This window comes from Capricornis sumatraensis, chromosome 16, assembly GCF_032405125.1.
Source record: "Capricornis sumatraensis isolate serow.1 chromosome 16, serow.2, whole genome shotgun sequence".
Lineage (NCBI taxonomy): Eukaryota > Metazoa > Chordata > Mammalia > Artiodactyla > Bovidae > Capricornis > Capricornis sumatraensis.
Genome location: NC_091084.1, coordinates 18,944,317 through 18,963,291, shown reverse-complemented (window position 1 = coordinate 18,963,291; position 18,975 = coordinate 18,944,317). Strand labels below are relative to the sequence as shown.

The 18,975-nt window shown below is 38.1% G+C and overlaps 1 protein-coding gene across 2 annotated transcripts in view; it reads left to right on the top strand.

Annotated features, from left to right (window-relative positions):
- The window catches only part of ALKBH8 (alkB homolog 8, tRNA methyltransferase), a 124,484-nt gene that overhangs the window by 32,332 nt on the left and 73,177 nt on the right, over nucleotides 1-18,975 (top strand). For both annotated transcript variants that reach the window (XM_068989074.1, XM_068989075.1), the window contains 3 exons: nucleotides 752-847; nucleotides 2,235-2,339; nucleotides 7,490-7,560. In XM_068989074.1, coding sequence (XP_068845175.1) covers nucleotides 752-847; nucleotides 2,235-2,339; nucleotides 7,490-7,560 — 272 coding nt within the window. The remainder of the gene's footprint in view (nucleotides 1-751; nucleotides 848-2,234; nucleotides 2,340-7,489; nucleotides 7,561-18,975) is intronic.

Here is an 18,975-nt window from a genome sequence, read left to right as displayed (position 1 = left end):
TATATATATATATATATATATGACATGTAAGACAGTTGCATATACAAAACATATGTGTATGTATACACACATATGTACATGCATACATACATGTATACACATGTGTATGTATACACACGTATACATACATACATACGTACGTACATGTATACATATGTATTGTATATGCAACTGTCTTACATGTCATATACATTGTAGGTATTGTAAGTAATCTAAAGATTTAAAGCATTCTGGAGGATGTGAAAGATATGTTTAGGTTATATGCAAATGCTGCACTATTTTATGTAAGAGACTTAATCCTCCTTGGATTTTGGCATTTGAGGGAACCAATTCCCCAAGGATACACAGGGACACATGTGTATTGTCTTATTTGGTTCTCTCTACCCTAAGGCAATTTTTACAGTGAGAAATTAGCTGTTCAGTACTATATGATTATAATGTAGTAAGAACGTCCTGGAGAAATTTACAAATTAGTTACTCTGTTTCCAGATCATTAGCAATCTTGTGAGGGGCAGGGTATATGATTAGCTCTTTCAAATTGATTGGGTGAAACCCTTAAAAGTTTGTTTCAATTTTAGACTTAAAAGAGTAGCAGATATGAAGTAGATCGTTCAATTTTACTGAAGACAGTGATTTAGCAGCTGACAAAAATTACCATTACTAAATTAATCCTTATTCATAAAATTAACTTTGAAATATATGAAGGAATGAAATTTTTTTTCCCCTAAATAGTTTACTTCTCTTCATACAGTTCAAAAATCCTTAAAAAACAGAAGAGTAAAGCATTTTGGCTATGAATTCCACTATGAGAACAACAATGTAGATAAAGATAAACCGTTACCTGGGGGTAAGTAATTGTTAGCAAACAATAAGGGCTGGTTCAGGAAAAATATTAATATATAATATTAGGATATCATGGTTGAGATTATTTTTCATTTGTCATTTGTATGTTAATATATAAAACAGTTGATTAAATGTAACTCATTTAGATTAAATAGTGTAGTTTTGTGTTAAAAATGTTATACATACAAATAAAGCTAAATTTAATTTCTCTTGAGCACTATCCTTACTCCCATACACCTCTTCAAAAGTAATACAGTTAACAGTTGAGTGTATATTATTTCAATCTTTATAAATGAATTTATATCCAAATAACCTGTTAAAGTATATAGTTGTTAACATGTAACAGTATATTGTATGTCATGAATTGTATATTCATATATTGTCACATTATCGCAGTATATGTTAGAGATCTTATACAGGTTTTCATTTTATTGAATATTCAGTAATTGCTTATTCAGTTAGTTTCCTTTTGCTAGACATTTAGGTTATTTCTCATTTTTGGCTTTTACAAGTTGTGCTCTAGTAAATATCTTTGTACACACCTCTTTATGCATTAAGCCAGAGTTGCTCAAGGGAAATGAAACTGCTAGGTTAGAATTCTGTCAAAGTTATACTCACTTAAAAATATCAGTAGACACTGACAGATTGCATCCTAAAAGAGCTATACTAACATTCTCTCACAAAGTGCTTACTTCCTTACCTGCTACCCCAGCGGCATGTGAAATATCACTTTTAACTTTATATTCGATTACTAGTGAGATTGGCCATTTTTGTTTCCTTTTCTGTGAATTCTTTTTTTCATCTTCTTTGCTAGTTTTTTCTAATGAGTAGTCCAATGTATTAATAAGATTTTACCATATAATTTAGATATTAATCCTTTGGTAGATGTCTTTGTTGGAATTCAATTTATGTGTATATTTATGACTTTCATCTTATTTAAGGATTTCCTTTGCCTCGTGAGATAACATTTATGACCTCAATAAAAGTAACTTAGTTCTACTTTGAAAAACGTGTTTTTTAAAAAGAAATAATTTCAAATAATTAAATTTAAAATAAATTAATAATTTAAGATAATAAGAAATTGGTCAGGCTAGTTTTGATATAATATAGTAAATTTTATAATTTTATTGCTACTTTAAAAAATACCAAAATTGTTTTCTGCAAAATACTTTTGTATATTTTATTTGATAAAGTTAACAAAATAATTTTAAAAGATTATTAAGATTTTGTTTTTATTTTCCTTTGCTTGTAAGTTTACTGTTACGTTTGGATTTGACTACTAAACTAAGAGCTCTATGATTTTTATCACAGTGGCTGTTTTTTTCATTCTTGGGTTAAACATGAAAAGTAAATAATTTAATATGTTTCACTTTTATCATTACTGATTTCAGGTCTTCCTGACATTTGTGAGAGCATTTTAGAGAAATGGTTGAAGGAAGGATTCATTAAACATAAACCTGATCAATTGACTATAAACCAGTATGAACCTGGGCATGGTGAGTATTTCTTCTTTTACAATTCCAGTCATAAATTTCATAACTTAGTGGGTTACATAGCTCCCTAAGATCAAAGATATTATTTTTTTGCTTAAATTTACTCTTGGAGTAATTTCTTTATGTCCGTTACGTGTGTTGATTTTAATCCCTTTGCAATTTTACACTCAGTTTCTTGAGGAATTTGCATCTTAAGTGTAAACAGACTGACATGTTATTATTTGTGATTTTCTTTTGTTCCCCCCTCAACATTGTTTTTTTGGAGAGGAAGAAGATTGCTTTAAAAACAAAGCATGTAAAATGGAAGAAATCAAATAATTTATAGGTATCAAGAAGAAGGCTAATTAGTTAGATCATCTTGATCTTCTTATTCTTCTGTAGAGAATGTGGAAGATAATTCTAGGATGACATATTAATGGAAAAGTTTTAGGTTATTAACTTTTTTGTACTTGTTAGCATCTTCATCTGATATTTGTACTAATCAAATGATATTGAGGGCTTTATTAGTGACAAATTATGGCATTTTTTCCCTCTGCATTTATCATGTTTTGTGATAGCTTAGTCTTTCCATTGGTCTATAAACTCCTTAAGGACAGGGATTGTGTCTTACTAGCCTTATATACTTTCATGATGTAGCAAAGTTTCTTTCAAGTAAGACAGATACTCAGTCAATGTAGACTGAGGGTGTATATTGTCACCCTGCTTATTTAACTTATATACAGAGTACATCATGCGAAATGCTGGACTGGATGAATCACAAGTTGGAATCAAGATTGCTGGGAGAAGTATCAATAATCTCAGATATGTAAATGGCACCACCCTAATAGCAGAAAGCAAAGAGGAACTAAAGAGCCTCTTGATGGAGGTGAAAGAGGCGAGTGAAAAAGCTGGCTTAAGCTCAATATTTGTAAAAAAGAGGATCATGGCATTCGGTCCCATCACTTCACAGTAAATAAATGGGGAAAAAAATGGAACCAGTGGTAGACTTTTATTTTCTTGGATTCCAGAATCACTGTGGACAGTGACTGCAGCCATGAAATTAAAAGATACTTCCTCCTTGGAAGAAAAGCTATGACAAAACTAGATAGCATATTGAAAAACAGATATCACTTTGTCAGCAAAGGTTCATATAGTCAAAGCTATGGTTTTTTCCAGTAGTCATGTATGGATGTGAGAGCTGGACCATAAAGAAGGCTGAGTGCCAGAGAATTGATGCCTTCAAACTTTGGTGCTGGAGAAGACTCTTGAGAGTCCCTTGAACAGCAGGGATATCAAACCAGTAAATCCTAAAGGAAATCAACCCTGAATATTCATTGGGAGGACTGGTGCTGAAGCTGAAGCTCCAATACTTTGGCCACCTGATGGGAGGAACTGACTTGTTGAAAAAGACATTGATGTTTGGAAAGACTGAAGGCAGGAGGAGAACGGGACAACAGAAGATGAGATGGTTGGGTGGCATCACCTACTCAGTGGACCTGAGTTTGAGCAAACTCTGGGAGATGGTGATGGACAGGGAAACCTGTCATGCTGCAGTCCATGGGGTCATAAAGAGATCAACATAACTGAAAAACCACAACAGTGTCGATTGAGAGACTGGTGAAAGAAGCCATATCTTAAATAGTCTTAAGATTAGTCTTCATGCCTGGCTGTTGTTTTTGTTCTACAAGTACTTGGGAATCCAGGATTCATAGGTCAGAATGACTTTGTTAGCAATCTTGGGATGAGATTTGGGAAATGCCCTGGTTAAGCAGTGACTCTCAAGTCTTGATTTTACAATCAAGTCACAGTGGTGCTTTAATGTAAAGTTATATTTTTAGTTTAAACCTAGTTTAATTTTCATACTGTTCATGGGATTCATGGCAAAAATGCTGGAGTGGTTTACCATTCCCTCCTCCAGTGGACCACATTTTGTCAGAACTCTCCACTATGACCTGTCCATCTTGAGTGACCCTGCACAGCATGGCCATAGCTTCATTGAGTCACACAGTCACCTTCGCCTCAACAAGGCTGTGATCCATGAAGGCTGTGATCTGGAAGATGAGCCCCACAGGTCAGAAAGTGTCCATTATACTACTGGGGAGAGTGGAGGTAATTGCTAATAGCTCCAGAAAAAATGAAGAAGCTGGGCCAAAGCGGAAATGACAGTTGTAGATATGTCTGGTGGTGAAAGTAAAGTCCAATGCTGTAAAGAACAATATTGCATAGGAACCTGGAATGTTAGGTCCATGAATCAAGGTAAACTGGATGTGGTCACACAGGATATGGCAAGAGTGAACATCGACATCTTAGGAATTAGTGAACTTAAATGGGTGAGAGTGGGAGAATTTAATTCAGATGACCATTATATCTACTACTGTGGACAAGAATCCCTTAGAAGAAGTGGAGTAGCCATCGTCATCAACAAAAGGGTCTGAAATGCAGTACTTGGGTGCAAAACTGATCTTGGTTCATTTCCAAGGCAAACCATTCAGTATCACAGCAATCCAAGTCTATGCCCCAACCACTATTACCGAAGAATCTGAAGTTGGTTGGTTCTATGAAGACCTACAAGACCTTCTAGAAGTAACACCAAAAAGAAAGGTGTCCTTTTCATTATAGAGGATTGGAATGCAAAAGTAGGAATTTACATGCTACCTGGATTAACAGGCAAGTTTGGCCTAGAAGTACAAAATGAAGGAGGGCAAAGGCTAAGAGAGTTTTGCCAAGAGAATGCACTGGTCATAGCAAACACCTTCTTCCAGCAACACAAAAGATGAGTATACATGTGGACATCACTAGATGCTCAATACCGAAATCAGATTGATTATATTGTTTGCAGCTGAAGATGGAAAAACTCTATACAGTCAGCAGAAACAAGACTGGGAGCTGACTGTGGTTAAGATCATGAGCTCCTTATTGCAAAATTTAGGTTTAAATAGACGAAAGTAGGGAAAACCACTAGGCCATTCGGGTATAACCTAAATCAAATCCCTTATGATAATACGGTGGAAGTGATGAATAAATTCAAGGAATTAGACCTGATAGAGTGCCTGAATAACTATGGATGGAGGTTCATAACATTGTACAGGAGGCGGTGACCAAGCCATCCCAAAGTAAAGAAGTGCAAGAAGGCAAAGTGATTGTCTGAGGAGGCTTTACAAATAGCTGAGATGAGAAGAGAAGTGAAAGGCAAGGGAGATAGGGAAAGATACAGCCATCTGAATGCAGAGTTCTAGAGAATATCAAGGAGAGATAAGAAAGCCTTCTTAAGTGGACAGTGCAAAGAAATAGAGGTAAACAATCAATAGGAAAAACTAGAGATCTCTTCAGGAAAATTGGGGATATCAAGGGAACATTTCATGCAAGGATGGGCACGATAAAGGACAAAAACTGTGAGGACCTAACAGAAGCAAAAGAGATTAAGAACAGGTGGCAAGAATACACAGGAAAAAAAAGTCTTAATGACCCTGATAACCATGATGATATAGTCACTCACCTAGAGCCAGACATCCTGGAATGTGAAGTCAAGTGGCCTTGGGAAGCTTTACTATGATCAAATCTAGTAAAGGTGATGGAATTCCAGCTAAGCTGTTTCGAATCCTAAATGATGAGGCTGTTACAGTTCTGCACATAGTATGTCAGGAAATTTGGAAAAGTCAGCACTGGCCACAGTATTGGAAAAGATCAATTTTCATTCCATTCCCAAAGAAGGACAATGCTAAAGCCAACTTCTGTACGGTTGCACACATTTCATATTCTAGCAAGCTTGTGCTCAAAATCCTTCAGGCTAGGCTTCAGCAGTGTGTAAACCAAGAAATTCCAGATGTATAAGCTGGATTTAGAAAAAACAGGAACCAGAGATCAAATTGCCGATATCCATTGGATTATAAAGCAAGGGAGTTGCAGAATATCATCTACTTCTGCAATGACTACACTAAAGCTTTTGCCTTTGGAATCACAAGAAACTGGAAAATTATTAAAGAGATAATTTATCTCTGACCACCTTACTGGTCTCCTGAGAAACTGATATGCAAGTCAAGAAGCAAGAGTTAGAACCAGATATGGAACAATGGAGTGGTTCAAAATTGGGAAATGAATATATCAAAATTAGGAAAGACTGTGTATTGTCACCCTGCTTATTTAACTTATATGCAGAATACATTATGCAAAATGCCAGGCTGGATGAAGTACAAGCTGGAAGTAAGATTACCGGGAGAAATATCAACAACCTCAGATATGTAGATAATACCACGATAATGGCAGAAATTGAAGAGGAACTAAAGAGCTTCTTGATGAGGGTGAAATAGGAGACTGAAAAAGCTGGCTTAAAACTCAACATTCAAAAAGCTAAGATCACGGCATCTCTTCCCATCACTTCAGGGAAAATAAAATGGGAAAAGTGGAAACAGTGACAGACTATTTTCTTGGGCTCCAAAATCACCATGGACGGTGACTGCGGCCGTGAAATTAAAAGATACTTGCTCCTTGGAACGAAAGCAATGACAAACCTAAACAGTGTACTAAAAGCAGAGGCATCACTTTGCCAACAAAGGTCTGTATGGTCAAAGCGTTGGTTTTCCATTAATCATGTATGGATGTGAGAGTTTGATCATAAAGAAGGCTGCGTACCAAAGATTTGAATCTTTTGAATTGCTGTGCTGCAGAAGGCTCTTGAGAGTCCTGTGGACTCCATGGAGATCAAAGCAGTAATCCTAAATGAAATCCATACTGAATATTCTTTGGAAGAACTGATGCTGAGAGTGAAGCTCCAATACTTTGGCCACCAGATGGGAATAACTGACCCTTGGGTAAACACCCTGATGCTGGGAATATGTTGAAGGCAAAGAAGGGAGCAGCAGAGAATGAGATGGTTAAATAGCATCACTGACTCAATGGATGTGAATTTGAGCAAACTCTGGGCATATTGAAGGACACGGAAGCCTAGCATGCTGCAGTCCATGGGGTCACAAAGAAGTGGACACGGGTTAGATACTCAACAACAGCAGCAACAACAAATTAACTTTATTTACATTCATCTTAAATGTTTCCTTTTACCTAAAATTACTGTTTATCAAATGATGTTTTCACTATAATCCTTGACACTATATTTAGAGATGTCCTAAATGTACTAAAAAGAAGAGTGAAGTGACCTGTTACCCTATCTTCAATCTCAGGAATTCCTGCTCATATTGACACACATTCTGCTTTTGAGGATGAGATCATTTCTCTCAGTTTGGGATCAGAGGTAAATTTTCAAACACTTTTATTAGCTATCAACAAATGTCCTACTTTATGCAACGCCCTTTTCATAGCATTTCTCACATTTCTCATTTCAGATGAATTAAGAGTTAAAAATGAAGTGTAAAGACACCATTAGCATTTAATTTCTTATAGAATGTGAAATTATCACAGTCTCTTCTTTTAGGTGTCCAGAGTTTTATGTATCAGCTCACTAGACGGCAGGAAAGCCCTGTAAAATACATGGTACTTTTTTAAGTTAAGTAAAACTGAAATGGCCATTTTACAATAATTTACTGTAGCAACATTGCCACCTAGTGGCTAAAGATAGTAGCTGCAGTCTGTAGATAAAACTAAAATGTGTCTGGAATTTTGATAAACTTGTTCACATATAGTTTATGATTCAGTCCCTTCAAAAACTTTGAACAGTAATGGATAATGTTGTTTTCTTTACAAATTAAGAAGAGGTTCATGTTTATTCACTTATATATATATTTTTTTTAATTAATTTTTTTTTAATTTAATTTTAAAATCTTTAATTCTTACATGTGTTCCCGAACATGAAACCCCCTCCCACCTCCCTCCCCATAACATCTCTGTGGGTCATCCCCAACTTATATATTTTTATAGTATAGTTGTACTTTATTTGATCTGCTATTTGAAAGTTGCTCAGTCATGTTCTACTCTTTGCTACCCCATGGACTATACATATAACAGTCCATGGAATTCTCTAGGCCAGAATACTGGAGTAGGTAGCTTTTTCCTTCTCCAGAGGATCTTCCTAACCCAACAATTGAACCCAGGACCCCCACATTTCAGGTGGATTCTTTACCAGCTGAGCCACAAGGGACGCCCTTAAACTATGCTGTAGAAGCTATAAAAAGCATGATTTAAAGCAATCCATGCAAACTGAAGCTCTGAGGCCTTCCCTCATAGCTCAGTTGGTAAAGAATCCGCCTGCAATGCAGGAGACCCAGTTCAATTCCCGGGTCAGGAAAATCTGCTAGAGAAGGGATAGACTACCCACTCCAGTATTCTCGAGTTTCCCTTGTGGCTCAGCTGGTAAAGAATCCATCTGCAGTGCGGGAGACCTGGGTTCGATCCCCGGGTTGGGAAGATGCCCTGGAGAAGGGAAAGGCTACCCACTCCAGTATTCTGGCCTGGAGAATTCCAGGGACTATACAGTCCCTGGGGTTGTAAAGAGTTGGACATAACTGAGCGATTTTCACTTTTATTTTATGCAAACTGAAGATAGTTTTAGATGGAAATCAAAATTTCAAATCTAGAAGAGTCTTTAAAATATGAGGTTGTTTCAAAATCTTATCATGTTCCTGTATGTAAATACTGTTTTCTAGTATTTTTTGCATATGCTTAGTTCAGTTCAGATCAGTCACTCAGTTGTGTCTGACTCTTTGCAACCCCATGGACTGCAGAAGGCCAGGCTTCCCTGTCCATCACCAACTCCCAGAGTTTACTCAAGCTCATGTCCATTGAGTCAGTGAGGCCATCCAGCCACCTCATCCTCTGTCATCCCCTTCTCCTCCCGCCCTCAATCTTTCCCAACATCAGGGTCTTTTCAAATGAGTCAGTTCTTTGCATCATGTGGCCAAAGTATTGAAGTTTCAGCTTCAGCATCAGTCCTTCCAGTGAATATTCAGGACTGATTTCCTTCAGGATTGACTGGTTTTATCTCTTTGCCGTCCAGGGGACTCTCAAGAGTCTTCTCCAACACCACAATTCAAAAACATCAGTTCTTCAGTTCAGCTCAGCTTTCTTTATAGTCCAACTCTCACACCCATACATGACCACTGGAAAAACCATAGCTTTGACTAGGCGGACCTTTGTTGGGAAAGTAATGTCTGCTTTTTATTATGCTGTCTAGTTTGGTCATAACTTTTTGTCTAAGGAGCAAATATAATTTCATGGCTGCAGTAACCATCTGCAGTGATTTTGGAGCCCAAGAAAGTAAAGTCTGTCACTGTTTCCAGAGTTTCCCCATCTATTTTCCATGAATTAATGGAACCAGGTACCATGATCTTAGTTTTCTGAATGTTGAGTTTTAAGCCAACTTTTCATTCTCTTCTTTCAGTTTCATCAAGAGGCTCTTTAGTTCTTCTTCACTTTTTGCCATAAAAGTGGTGTCATCTGCATATGGGAGGTTATTGATATTTCTCCCAGCAATCTTGATTCCAGCTTGTGCTTCACCCAGCCCAGAGTTTCTCATGATGTACTCAGACTATAAGTTAAATAGGCAGGGTGATAATATACAGCCTTGACGTACTCCTTTTCCTATTTGGAAGCAGTCTGTTACTCCATTCGCTTAGTTCCCATCGCTAAATTTTGCTTTGGCTTTTTAACTTTTGCTGAGCTTGTGTGATCATGTTGATACTGTGTCTATAGAGCTAGTGTATTTCTTTGATAAGGCAAAACCATCTTATCCTCTCCACATGTGGATTCTTGTTAAGTGCTTTAAAAAATAATGAGGACAAGAAGGGAAAAGAGCTCTTCTCTGTCTTGTTTATTTTCATTTTACCTCTTATCCTGGCTTGTAGCTTTAGGGGAACAGTAAACATCTTTGTTTTTTCCTCCTAACTGTGTGACCAGTGTAGAAGTGAGATAAAAGATAAATGAATATCAGAATGTCAGCTGCTGAGAAAACATGGAAGATAATGGCTTTGAATCTGTTACCAACTGGATTTATTAATACTTCAACTATGAATTAGACATACTGTCCTTTACACTGGTACAGCTGATGACTTTTCCCATAAAGGCAGAGGCTATAACAGAGGACATGAAGATGTATAAGTTAAGATTCTGCAAACTAGCTAGATTTGAAAAAGAGAAGAAAGGGCTCACTGAGGCAGGTTTGTCTCTAGGCTAACCAATCAGCTGAGGTGTGCCTTCTCTGGAGAGTTGGAAGCAAAGAAATGGAGAAAAGTAGGTCTTCCTATTACTTTCACTCCTATAGAAATTCTCTCCATTCCTAGGGAAATATAAAAAATGGGGCCTAAATATTCCTCCAACACCCTAACAGGTGATTATAAAGTTTTAAACTATAAGTTATAAAGAAGGGGAAAACTTGCCTCTAGTTGCAATGAAAATCTACTGTAATCATTATCTCCATTTGGTGTCTCTGGAGTTCCATACTTTTTCTCCTAGTGAAAAAAAAAAAATGAAGTATGATTGCCTTAAAGTATTAGTTTCAGTTATACAAGCCAAATTCAACTTAAATCGAAGAAAGTGGGGAAAACCACTACACCATTCAGGTATGACTTAAATCAAATCCCTTATGACTATACAGTGGAAGTGAGATACAGATTTAAGGGACTAGATCTGATAGACAGAGTGCCTGATGAACTATGGATGGAGGTTCGTGACATTATACAGGAGACAGGGAGCAAGACCATCCCCAAGAAAAAGAAAAGCAAAAAAGCAAAATGGCTGTCTGAGGAGGCCTTACAAATAGCTATGAAAAGAAGAGAAGCGAAAAGCAAAGGAGAAAAGGAAAGATATACCCATTTGAATGCACAGTTCCAAAGAATAGCAAGGAGAGATAAGAAAGCCTTCCTCAGTGATCAATGCAAAGAAATAGAGGAAAACAATAGAATGGGAAAGACTAGAGATCTCTTCAAGAAAATTAGAAACACCAAGGGAACATTTCATGCAAAGATGAGCGCAATAAAGGACAGAAATTGTAGGGACCTAACAGAAGCAGAAGATACTAAGAAGAGGTGGCAAGAATACACAGAAGAACTGTACAAAAAAGATCTTCATGACCCAGATAATCACAGTGGTGTGATCACTCACCTAGAGCCAGATATCCTGGAAGGTGAAGTCAAGTGGGCCTTAGGAAGCATCACTACAAACAAAGCTAGTGGAGGTGATGGAATTTCAGTTGAGCTATTTCATATCCTAAAAGATGATGCTGTGAAAGTGCTGCACTAAATATGCCAGCAAATTTGGAAAACTCAGCAGTGACTGGAAAAGGTCAGTTTTCATTCCAATCCCGAAGAAAGGCAATGCCAAAGAATGCTCAACTACCTCACAACTGCACTCATCTCACATGCTAGTAAAGTAATGCTCAAAATTGTCCAAGCCAGGCTTCAGCAGTAAGTGAACCGTGAACTTCCAAATGTTCAAGCTGGTTTTAGAAAAGGCAGAGGAACCAGAGATCAAATTGCTAACATCCACTTCAGTTCAGTTCAGTTCAGTTCAGTTCATTTCAGTTGCTCAGTCGTGTCCGACTCTTTGTGACCCCATGAATCGCAGCACGCCAGACCTCCCTGTCCATCACCATCTCCTGGAGTTCACTCAGACACGTCCATCGAGTCCGTGATGCCATCCAGCCATCTCATCCTCTGTCATCCCCTTCTCCTCCTGCCCCCAATCCCTCCCAGCATCAGAGTCTTTTCCAGTGAGTCAACTCTTTGCATGAGGTGGCCAAACTACTGGAGTTTCAGCTTTAGCATCATTCTTTCCAAAGAAATCCCAGGGTTGATCTCCTTCAGAATGGACTGGTTGGATCTCCCCGCAGACCAAGGGACTCTCAAGAGTCTTCTCCAACACCACAGTTCAAAAGCATCAATTCTTCGGTGTTCAGCCTTCTTCAGTTCCAACTCTCACATCCATACATGACCACAGGGAAAACCTTGACTAGACGGACCTTAGTTGGAAAAGTAATGTCTCTGCTTTTGAATATACTATCTAGGTTGGTCATAACTTTTCTTCCAAGGAGTAAGCGTCTCTTAATTTTATGGCTGCAGTCACCATCTGCAGTGATTTTGGAGCCCCCAAAAATAAAGTCTGACACTGTTTCCACTGTTTCTCCATCTAGTTCCCATGAAGTGATGGGACCAGATGCCATGATCTTCGTTTTCTGAATGTTGAGCTTTAAGCCAACTTTTTCACTCTCCTCTTTCACTTTCATCAAGAGGCTTTTTAGCTCCTCTTCACTTTCTGCCATAAGGGTGGTGTCATCTGCATATCTGAGGTTATTGATGTTTCTCCTGGCAATCTTGATTCCAGCTTGTGTTTCTTCCAGCCCAGTGTTTCTCATGATGTACTCTGCATATAAGTTAAATAAGCAGGGTGACAATATACAGCCTTGACGTACTCCTTTTCCTATTTGGAACCAGTCTGTTGTTCCATGTTCAGTTCTAACTGTTGCTTCCTGACCTGCATACAGATTTCTCAAGAGGCAGGTCAGGTGGTCTGGTATTCTCATCTCTCTCAGAATTTTCCAGTTTATTGTGATCCACACAGTCAGAGGCTTTGGCATAGTTAGTAAAGCAGAAATAGATGTTTTTCTAGAACTCTCTTGCTTTTTCGATGATCCAGTGGATGTTGGCGATTTGATCTCTGGTTCCTCTGCCTTTTCTAAAACCAGCTTGAACATCTGGAAGTTCACTGTTTACGTATTGCTGAAGCCTTGCTTGGAGAATTTTGAGTATTACTTTACTAGCATGTGAGATGAGTGCAGGTGTGTGGTAGTTTGAGCATTCTTTGGCATTGCCTTTCTTTGGAATTGGAATGAAAACTGACCTTTTCCAGTCCTGTGGCCACTGCTGAGTTTTCCAAATTTGCTGGCATATTGAGTGCAGCATTTTCACAGCATCATCTTTCAGGATTTGAAATAGTTCAACTGGAATTCCATCACCTCCACTAGCTTTGTTTGTAGTCATGCTTTCTAAGGCCCACTTGACTTCATATTCCAAGATGTCTGGCTCTAGATTAGTGATCACATCATCATGATTATCTGGGTCTTGAAGATCTTTTTTGTACAGTTCTTCCATGTATTCTTGCCACCTCTTCTTAATATCTTCTGCTTCTGTTAGGTCCATACCATTTCTGTCCTTTATCGAGCCCATCCTTGCTTGAAATGTTCCCTTGGTATCTCTAATTTTCTTGAAGAGATCTCTAGTCTTTCCCATTCTATTGTTTTCCTCTATTTCTTTGCGTTGATCGCTGAAGAAGGCTTTCTTATCTCTTCTTGCTATTCTTTGGAACTCTGCATTCAGATGCTTTTATCTTTCTTTTTCTCCTTTGCTTTTCGCCTCTCTTCTTTTCACATCCACTGGATCATGGAAAAAGCAAGAGAGTTGCAGAAAAAGTCTATTTCTGATTTATTGACTATGCCGAAGCCTTTGACTGTGTGGATCACAATAAACTGTGGAAAATTCTGAAAGAGATGGGAATACCAGATCACCTGACCTGCCTCTTGAGAATACTGTATACAGGTCAGGAAGCAACAGTTAGCACTGGATAGGGAACAACAGACTGGTTCCAAATAGGAAAAGGAATATGTCAAGGCTGTATATTGTCACCCTGCTTATTTAACTTTGATGCAGAGTACATCATGAGAAATGCTGGGCTGGAGGAAGCACAAGCTGGAGTCAAGATTGCCGGGAAAGATATCAATAACCTCAGATATGCGGATGACACCACTTTTATGGCAAAAAGTGAAGAAGAACTAAAGAGCCTCTCGATGAAAGTAAAGAGGAGAGTGAAGAAGTTGGCCTAAAGCTCAACATTCAGAAAACTAAGATCATGGTATCCGGTCTCATCACTTCATGGCAAATAGATGGGGAAACAGTGGAAACAGTGGCTGACTTTATTTTTCTGGACTCCAAAATCACTGCAGATGGTGATTGCAGCCATGAAATTAAGAGACGCTTACTCCTTGGAAGGAAAGTTATGACCCACCTAGACAGCGTATTAAAAAGCAGAGACATTACTTTGCCAACAAAAGCGTATCTAGTCAGGGCTATGGTTTTTCCTGTGGTCATGTATGATGTGAGAGTTGGACTATAAAGAAAGCTGAACTTTGAATCTTTTTGAACTGTGGTGTTGGAGAAGACTCTTGAGAGTCCCTTGGACTACGGGGAAATCCAACCAGTCCATCCTAAAAATCAGTCCTGGGTGTTCATTGGAGGGACTGATGTTGAAGCTGAAACTCCAATACTTTTGTGACCTGATGCGGAGAGCTGACTCAGTGGGAAAGACACTTGTGCTGGGATAGATTGAGGACAGGAGGAGAAGGGGATGACAGACGATGAGATGGTTGAATGGCATCACCAACACAATGGACATGGGTTTGGGTGGACCTCAGGAGTTGGTGATGGACAGGGCGGCCTGGCATGCTGTGGTTTATGGGATCGCAAAGAGTCGGACATGACTGAGCGACTGAACTGAACTGATACAAGATAATAATTTGATATTTTTATATTCTGTAAGATAATTACCACAATAAGAGTAGTTACCATCTGTTGCTGCACAAAGTTATTATAGTATTATTGACTGTGATCTCTGTGCTGTACATTACATCCCTTTTGCTAATTTGTTTTGTAAGTTTGGATGTTTGTACCTCTTTATGTCCCTAACCTATTTTACTCATCCCCCTATCCTTCTCCCCTGTTGGGATCACCAATCCTCTTTATCTGGATCTGCTTCTGTTTTGTTACATTTGCTCATTTTTTTTTTTTAGATTGCACATATAAGTGAGATCATATAATATTTGTCTTTCTCATCTGGTTTATTTTACTTAACATAATATACTCTATGTCCATCCATATTGCTCTAAATGGCAAAGTTTCCTCCTTTTTTATGGCTGAATAACTTTGTGTGTGTGTATGTGTGTGTCTCACATTTTGTTTATGCATTAATGGACTCTTAGGTTGCTTTCATGTCTTGGCTGTTGTAAATAATGCACATGGAGGAGCACGTATCTTTTCAAGTTTGTGTTTATGCCTTATGTAAGGCAGAGTTGTGTTTGAAATGTGGAATTTGCTGATGTGTGCTCTGGAGTAGATTTGTTTGTGGTGTTTTCTGTTTAACTTTTGATTGGCTCTCGTATTGCTTACTTCACATATGCAGTATTGTAGACAAGTTCCCAGGTATGTCGCTTAAATGTGTTCATAGTATCTGATCAACTAGGAAAATTTTCACACCAGAAATACCAAATGATACTCTGCTTCATACACCCTCACTCAGAAGCAATGAGAAATAAGTTCCTTTGGCCCCCATTTAGCTGTTTTGTCTACTACTTGCAGATCACTCTTATATGCCATCATCATCATGTATGAGTTTATTTTTGCCCCTCGTTTTAAGACTATTAAGGCTCGTACTTTAGAAAATTGCTTCTGACTGCAGCAAGGGAGCAGAGCTTATTTTCTTTCTTTAATCATTTTCAAATGGGAAGTCCTGTGTCCTCTGTATTGATTCCACGGTGTGTTATCACTGCCATTGCCTCTCCTTTTGAGTTTCAGGAGACTCGGTAATCTTGAGATTCCATTTTTCAAGGAATTTAACAAGGGAATTCATGACTTTTAGTGTTTTTTGTTGTTGTTGTTTTATTGGAGTATAATTGCTTTACAATGTTGTATTAATTTCTGCTGTACAGCTTGATAAATCAGCTATATGTATACACACAGGCCCCTCCCTGTGGGCCTCCCCCCACCCCAGTCCCACCCATCTAGGTCACCACAAAGTTTCAAACTGACCTCCCTGTGCTGTATAGCAGGTTCGCCCTAGCTATCTGTTTTATACATGCCACTGCATGTATGTCAGTCTCAGTCTCACAATTCATCACTCCCCCACCCCACCAGGGAAGTCCTTCACTATTGTTTTCTATTTCATTTGTTTCTATTACGATCTTTACGATTTGGGGTTTTAAAATTTTTCTTTCTATAATTGCTCTAGGTATAAGGTTAGATTGTATATTTGAGATTTTTCTTGTTTCTTGAGGGGAGATTGAATTGCCATAAACTTTCCTCTTAGAACTGCTTTTGCTGTGTCCCATAGGTTTTGGGTCACTGTGTTTTTGTTTCTATGTATTTTTAAAATTTTCTCTTTGATTTCTCATGAGCTCTTGGTTATTTAGTAGGGTAGCCTCCACGTGTTTGTGTTTTTAATAGTTTTTTTTTTTTTTCTTGTAATTGATTTCTAATCTCATGGCAATGTGGTCAGAAAACATGTATGATACGATTTCAGTTTTCTTAAATGTCCTGAGGCTTGATTTGTGACCCAAAATGTAACCTATCCTGGAGAATGTTTTATGTGCACTTGAGAAGAAAGTGTATTCTGCCACTTTTGTGTGGAATGTTGTAAAAATATTAGTGAAATCTATTTGGTCCATTGTGTCATTTTTTTCATTTAAAGATTGTGTTTCCTTAGTTATTTTCTATATGGATGATCTGTCCATTGGTGTAAGTAGGCTGTTAAAGTCCCCCATTTTAACAAAAATTCAATTTGGGAAAGGAGCATGTCAGGACTGTATATTGTCACTCTGCTTATTTAATTTATATGCAGAGTACATTATGAAAAATGCCAAGCTGGATGACTCACAAGCTGGAATCAAGATTGCTGGGAGAAATATCAACAGCCTCAGATATGCAGATGATAGCCCCCACAATGACAGAAAGTGAAGAGGAACTAAAGAGCCTCTTGATGAATGTGAAAGAGGAGAGTGAAAACGCTGAAAGAGGAGAGTGAAAAAGCTGGCTTAAAATTCAGCATTAGAAAAACAAAGATCATGGCATCAGTCCCATCACTTCATGGTAAATAGACGGGGAAAAAATGGAAATAGTGGTAGATTTTATTTTCTTAGACTCCAAAATCACTGTGGACAGTTACTACAGCCATGAAATTAAAAGATGCTTGCTCCTTGGAAGAAAAGCTTTGACAAACCTAGACAGCATATTGAAAAGCAGAGACATCACTTTGCCAACAAAGGTCCGTATAGTCAAAGCTATGATTTTTCCAGTAGTCATGTATGGATATGAGAGTTGTGCCATAAAGAATGCTGAGTGCTGAAGGATTGATGCTTTTGAATCTGTGGTGCTAGAGAAGACTCTTAAGAGTTCCTTGGACAGCATGGAGATCAAATCAGTCAATCTTAAAGGAAATCAACCCTGAATATTCATTGGAAGGACTGATGCTGAAGCTGAAGCTCCAATACTTTGGCCACCTGATATGAAGAGCCAACTCACTGGAAAAGACCTTGATGCTGGGAAAGATTGAGGGCAGGAAAAGAGGGCAACAGAGGATAAGATGGTTGGATGGCATCACTGACTTAGTGGGCATGAGTTTGAGGAAACTCTGGAGATAGTGAAGGACAAGGAAGCCTGGTGTGCTGCAGTCCATGGGGTCACAAAGAGTACTTAGTCACTTAGTAAGTGAATAACAACAAATTCCCCCACTATTATTATTTTACTGTTGATTTCCCATTTTGTGGTTGTTAGCATATGCCTTATGTATTGAGGTGCTCCTGTGTTGGGTGCAGAAACATTTATAATTGTTATATCTTCTTGGATCGATCCCTTGATCATTATGTAATATGGTTCTTTGTCTCCTGTAACATTCTTTATTTTAAAGTCGTATGAGTATTGCTACTCCAGCTTTCTTTTAATTTCCATTTGCATGGAATATCTGTTTCCATCCCTTTCTCTCAGTCAATATGTGCCCCTAGGTCTGAAGTGGTTCACTTGTAGACAGCATATATAGGGTTTTGTTTGTATATCCATTTAGTTAGTCTGTGTCTTTTGGTTGGAGCATTTAATCCATTTACATTCAAATTAATTATCAATATATATGTTCCCCTTACCATTTTCTTTATTGTTTTGGTGGATCTTTTCTTCTCTTGTGTTTTCTGCCTAGAGAAGTTCCTTTAGCATTTGTTGTAAAGCTGATTTGGTGATACTGAATTCTCTTCTCATTTGCTTTTCTGTAGAACTCTTAATTTCTGTGTTGAATCTAAATGAGATCCTTGCTGGGTAGAGTAATCTTGCTTTTAGGTTTTCCCCTTTCATCATTTTAAGTATAGCCTGTGACTCCCTTCTGGTCTGCAGCTCCCAGGTAGGACGCAAGGAAGGGAAACTGGTTTCTTGTGGCCTTTGATTTTAACTTTTATTAAAGGTTGGAAACTAAGCAGGCATGTGTAGTATAGGTGTGTATGTGTGTGTTAGTCATTCATTCATGTCCAACTTTTTGTGATCTCGTGAACTATTGCCTACCAGGCTCCTTTGTCCATGGAATTCTCTAGGCAAGAATACTGGAGTGGATTGCCATTCCCTCCTCTGGGGAATCTTCCCAACCCAGAAATTGAACGTGGGTCTCCTGAATTGCAGGCAGATTCTTTGCCATCTGAGCAACCAGGGAAGCCTATGTAGTGTAGGTAGGAGGTTTAATTTCCTCTGCTTTGGAAAAATATGGTATACCAGAAGGCTTCTCTTCTAGGTACTTTTCAGCTTAGGAAAGTATACTTTTGGCAGTATCATCTTTTGTAGAGTGACAAAAAGCTGTATTTGTTTTACTAAAAATGTACTGAGTTCCTCTTCACCCCAACAGTGGACTAATTATCTAATGATATGGTAGGAGTCTGTATTTATAAATCCAGGGAACATGTTAACAGACATTTTTGTTATTG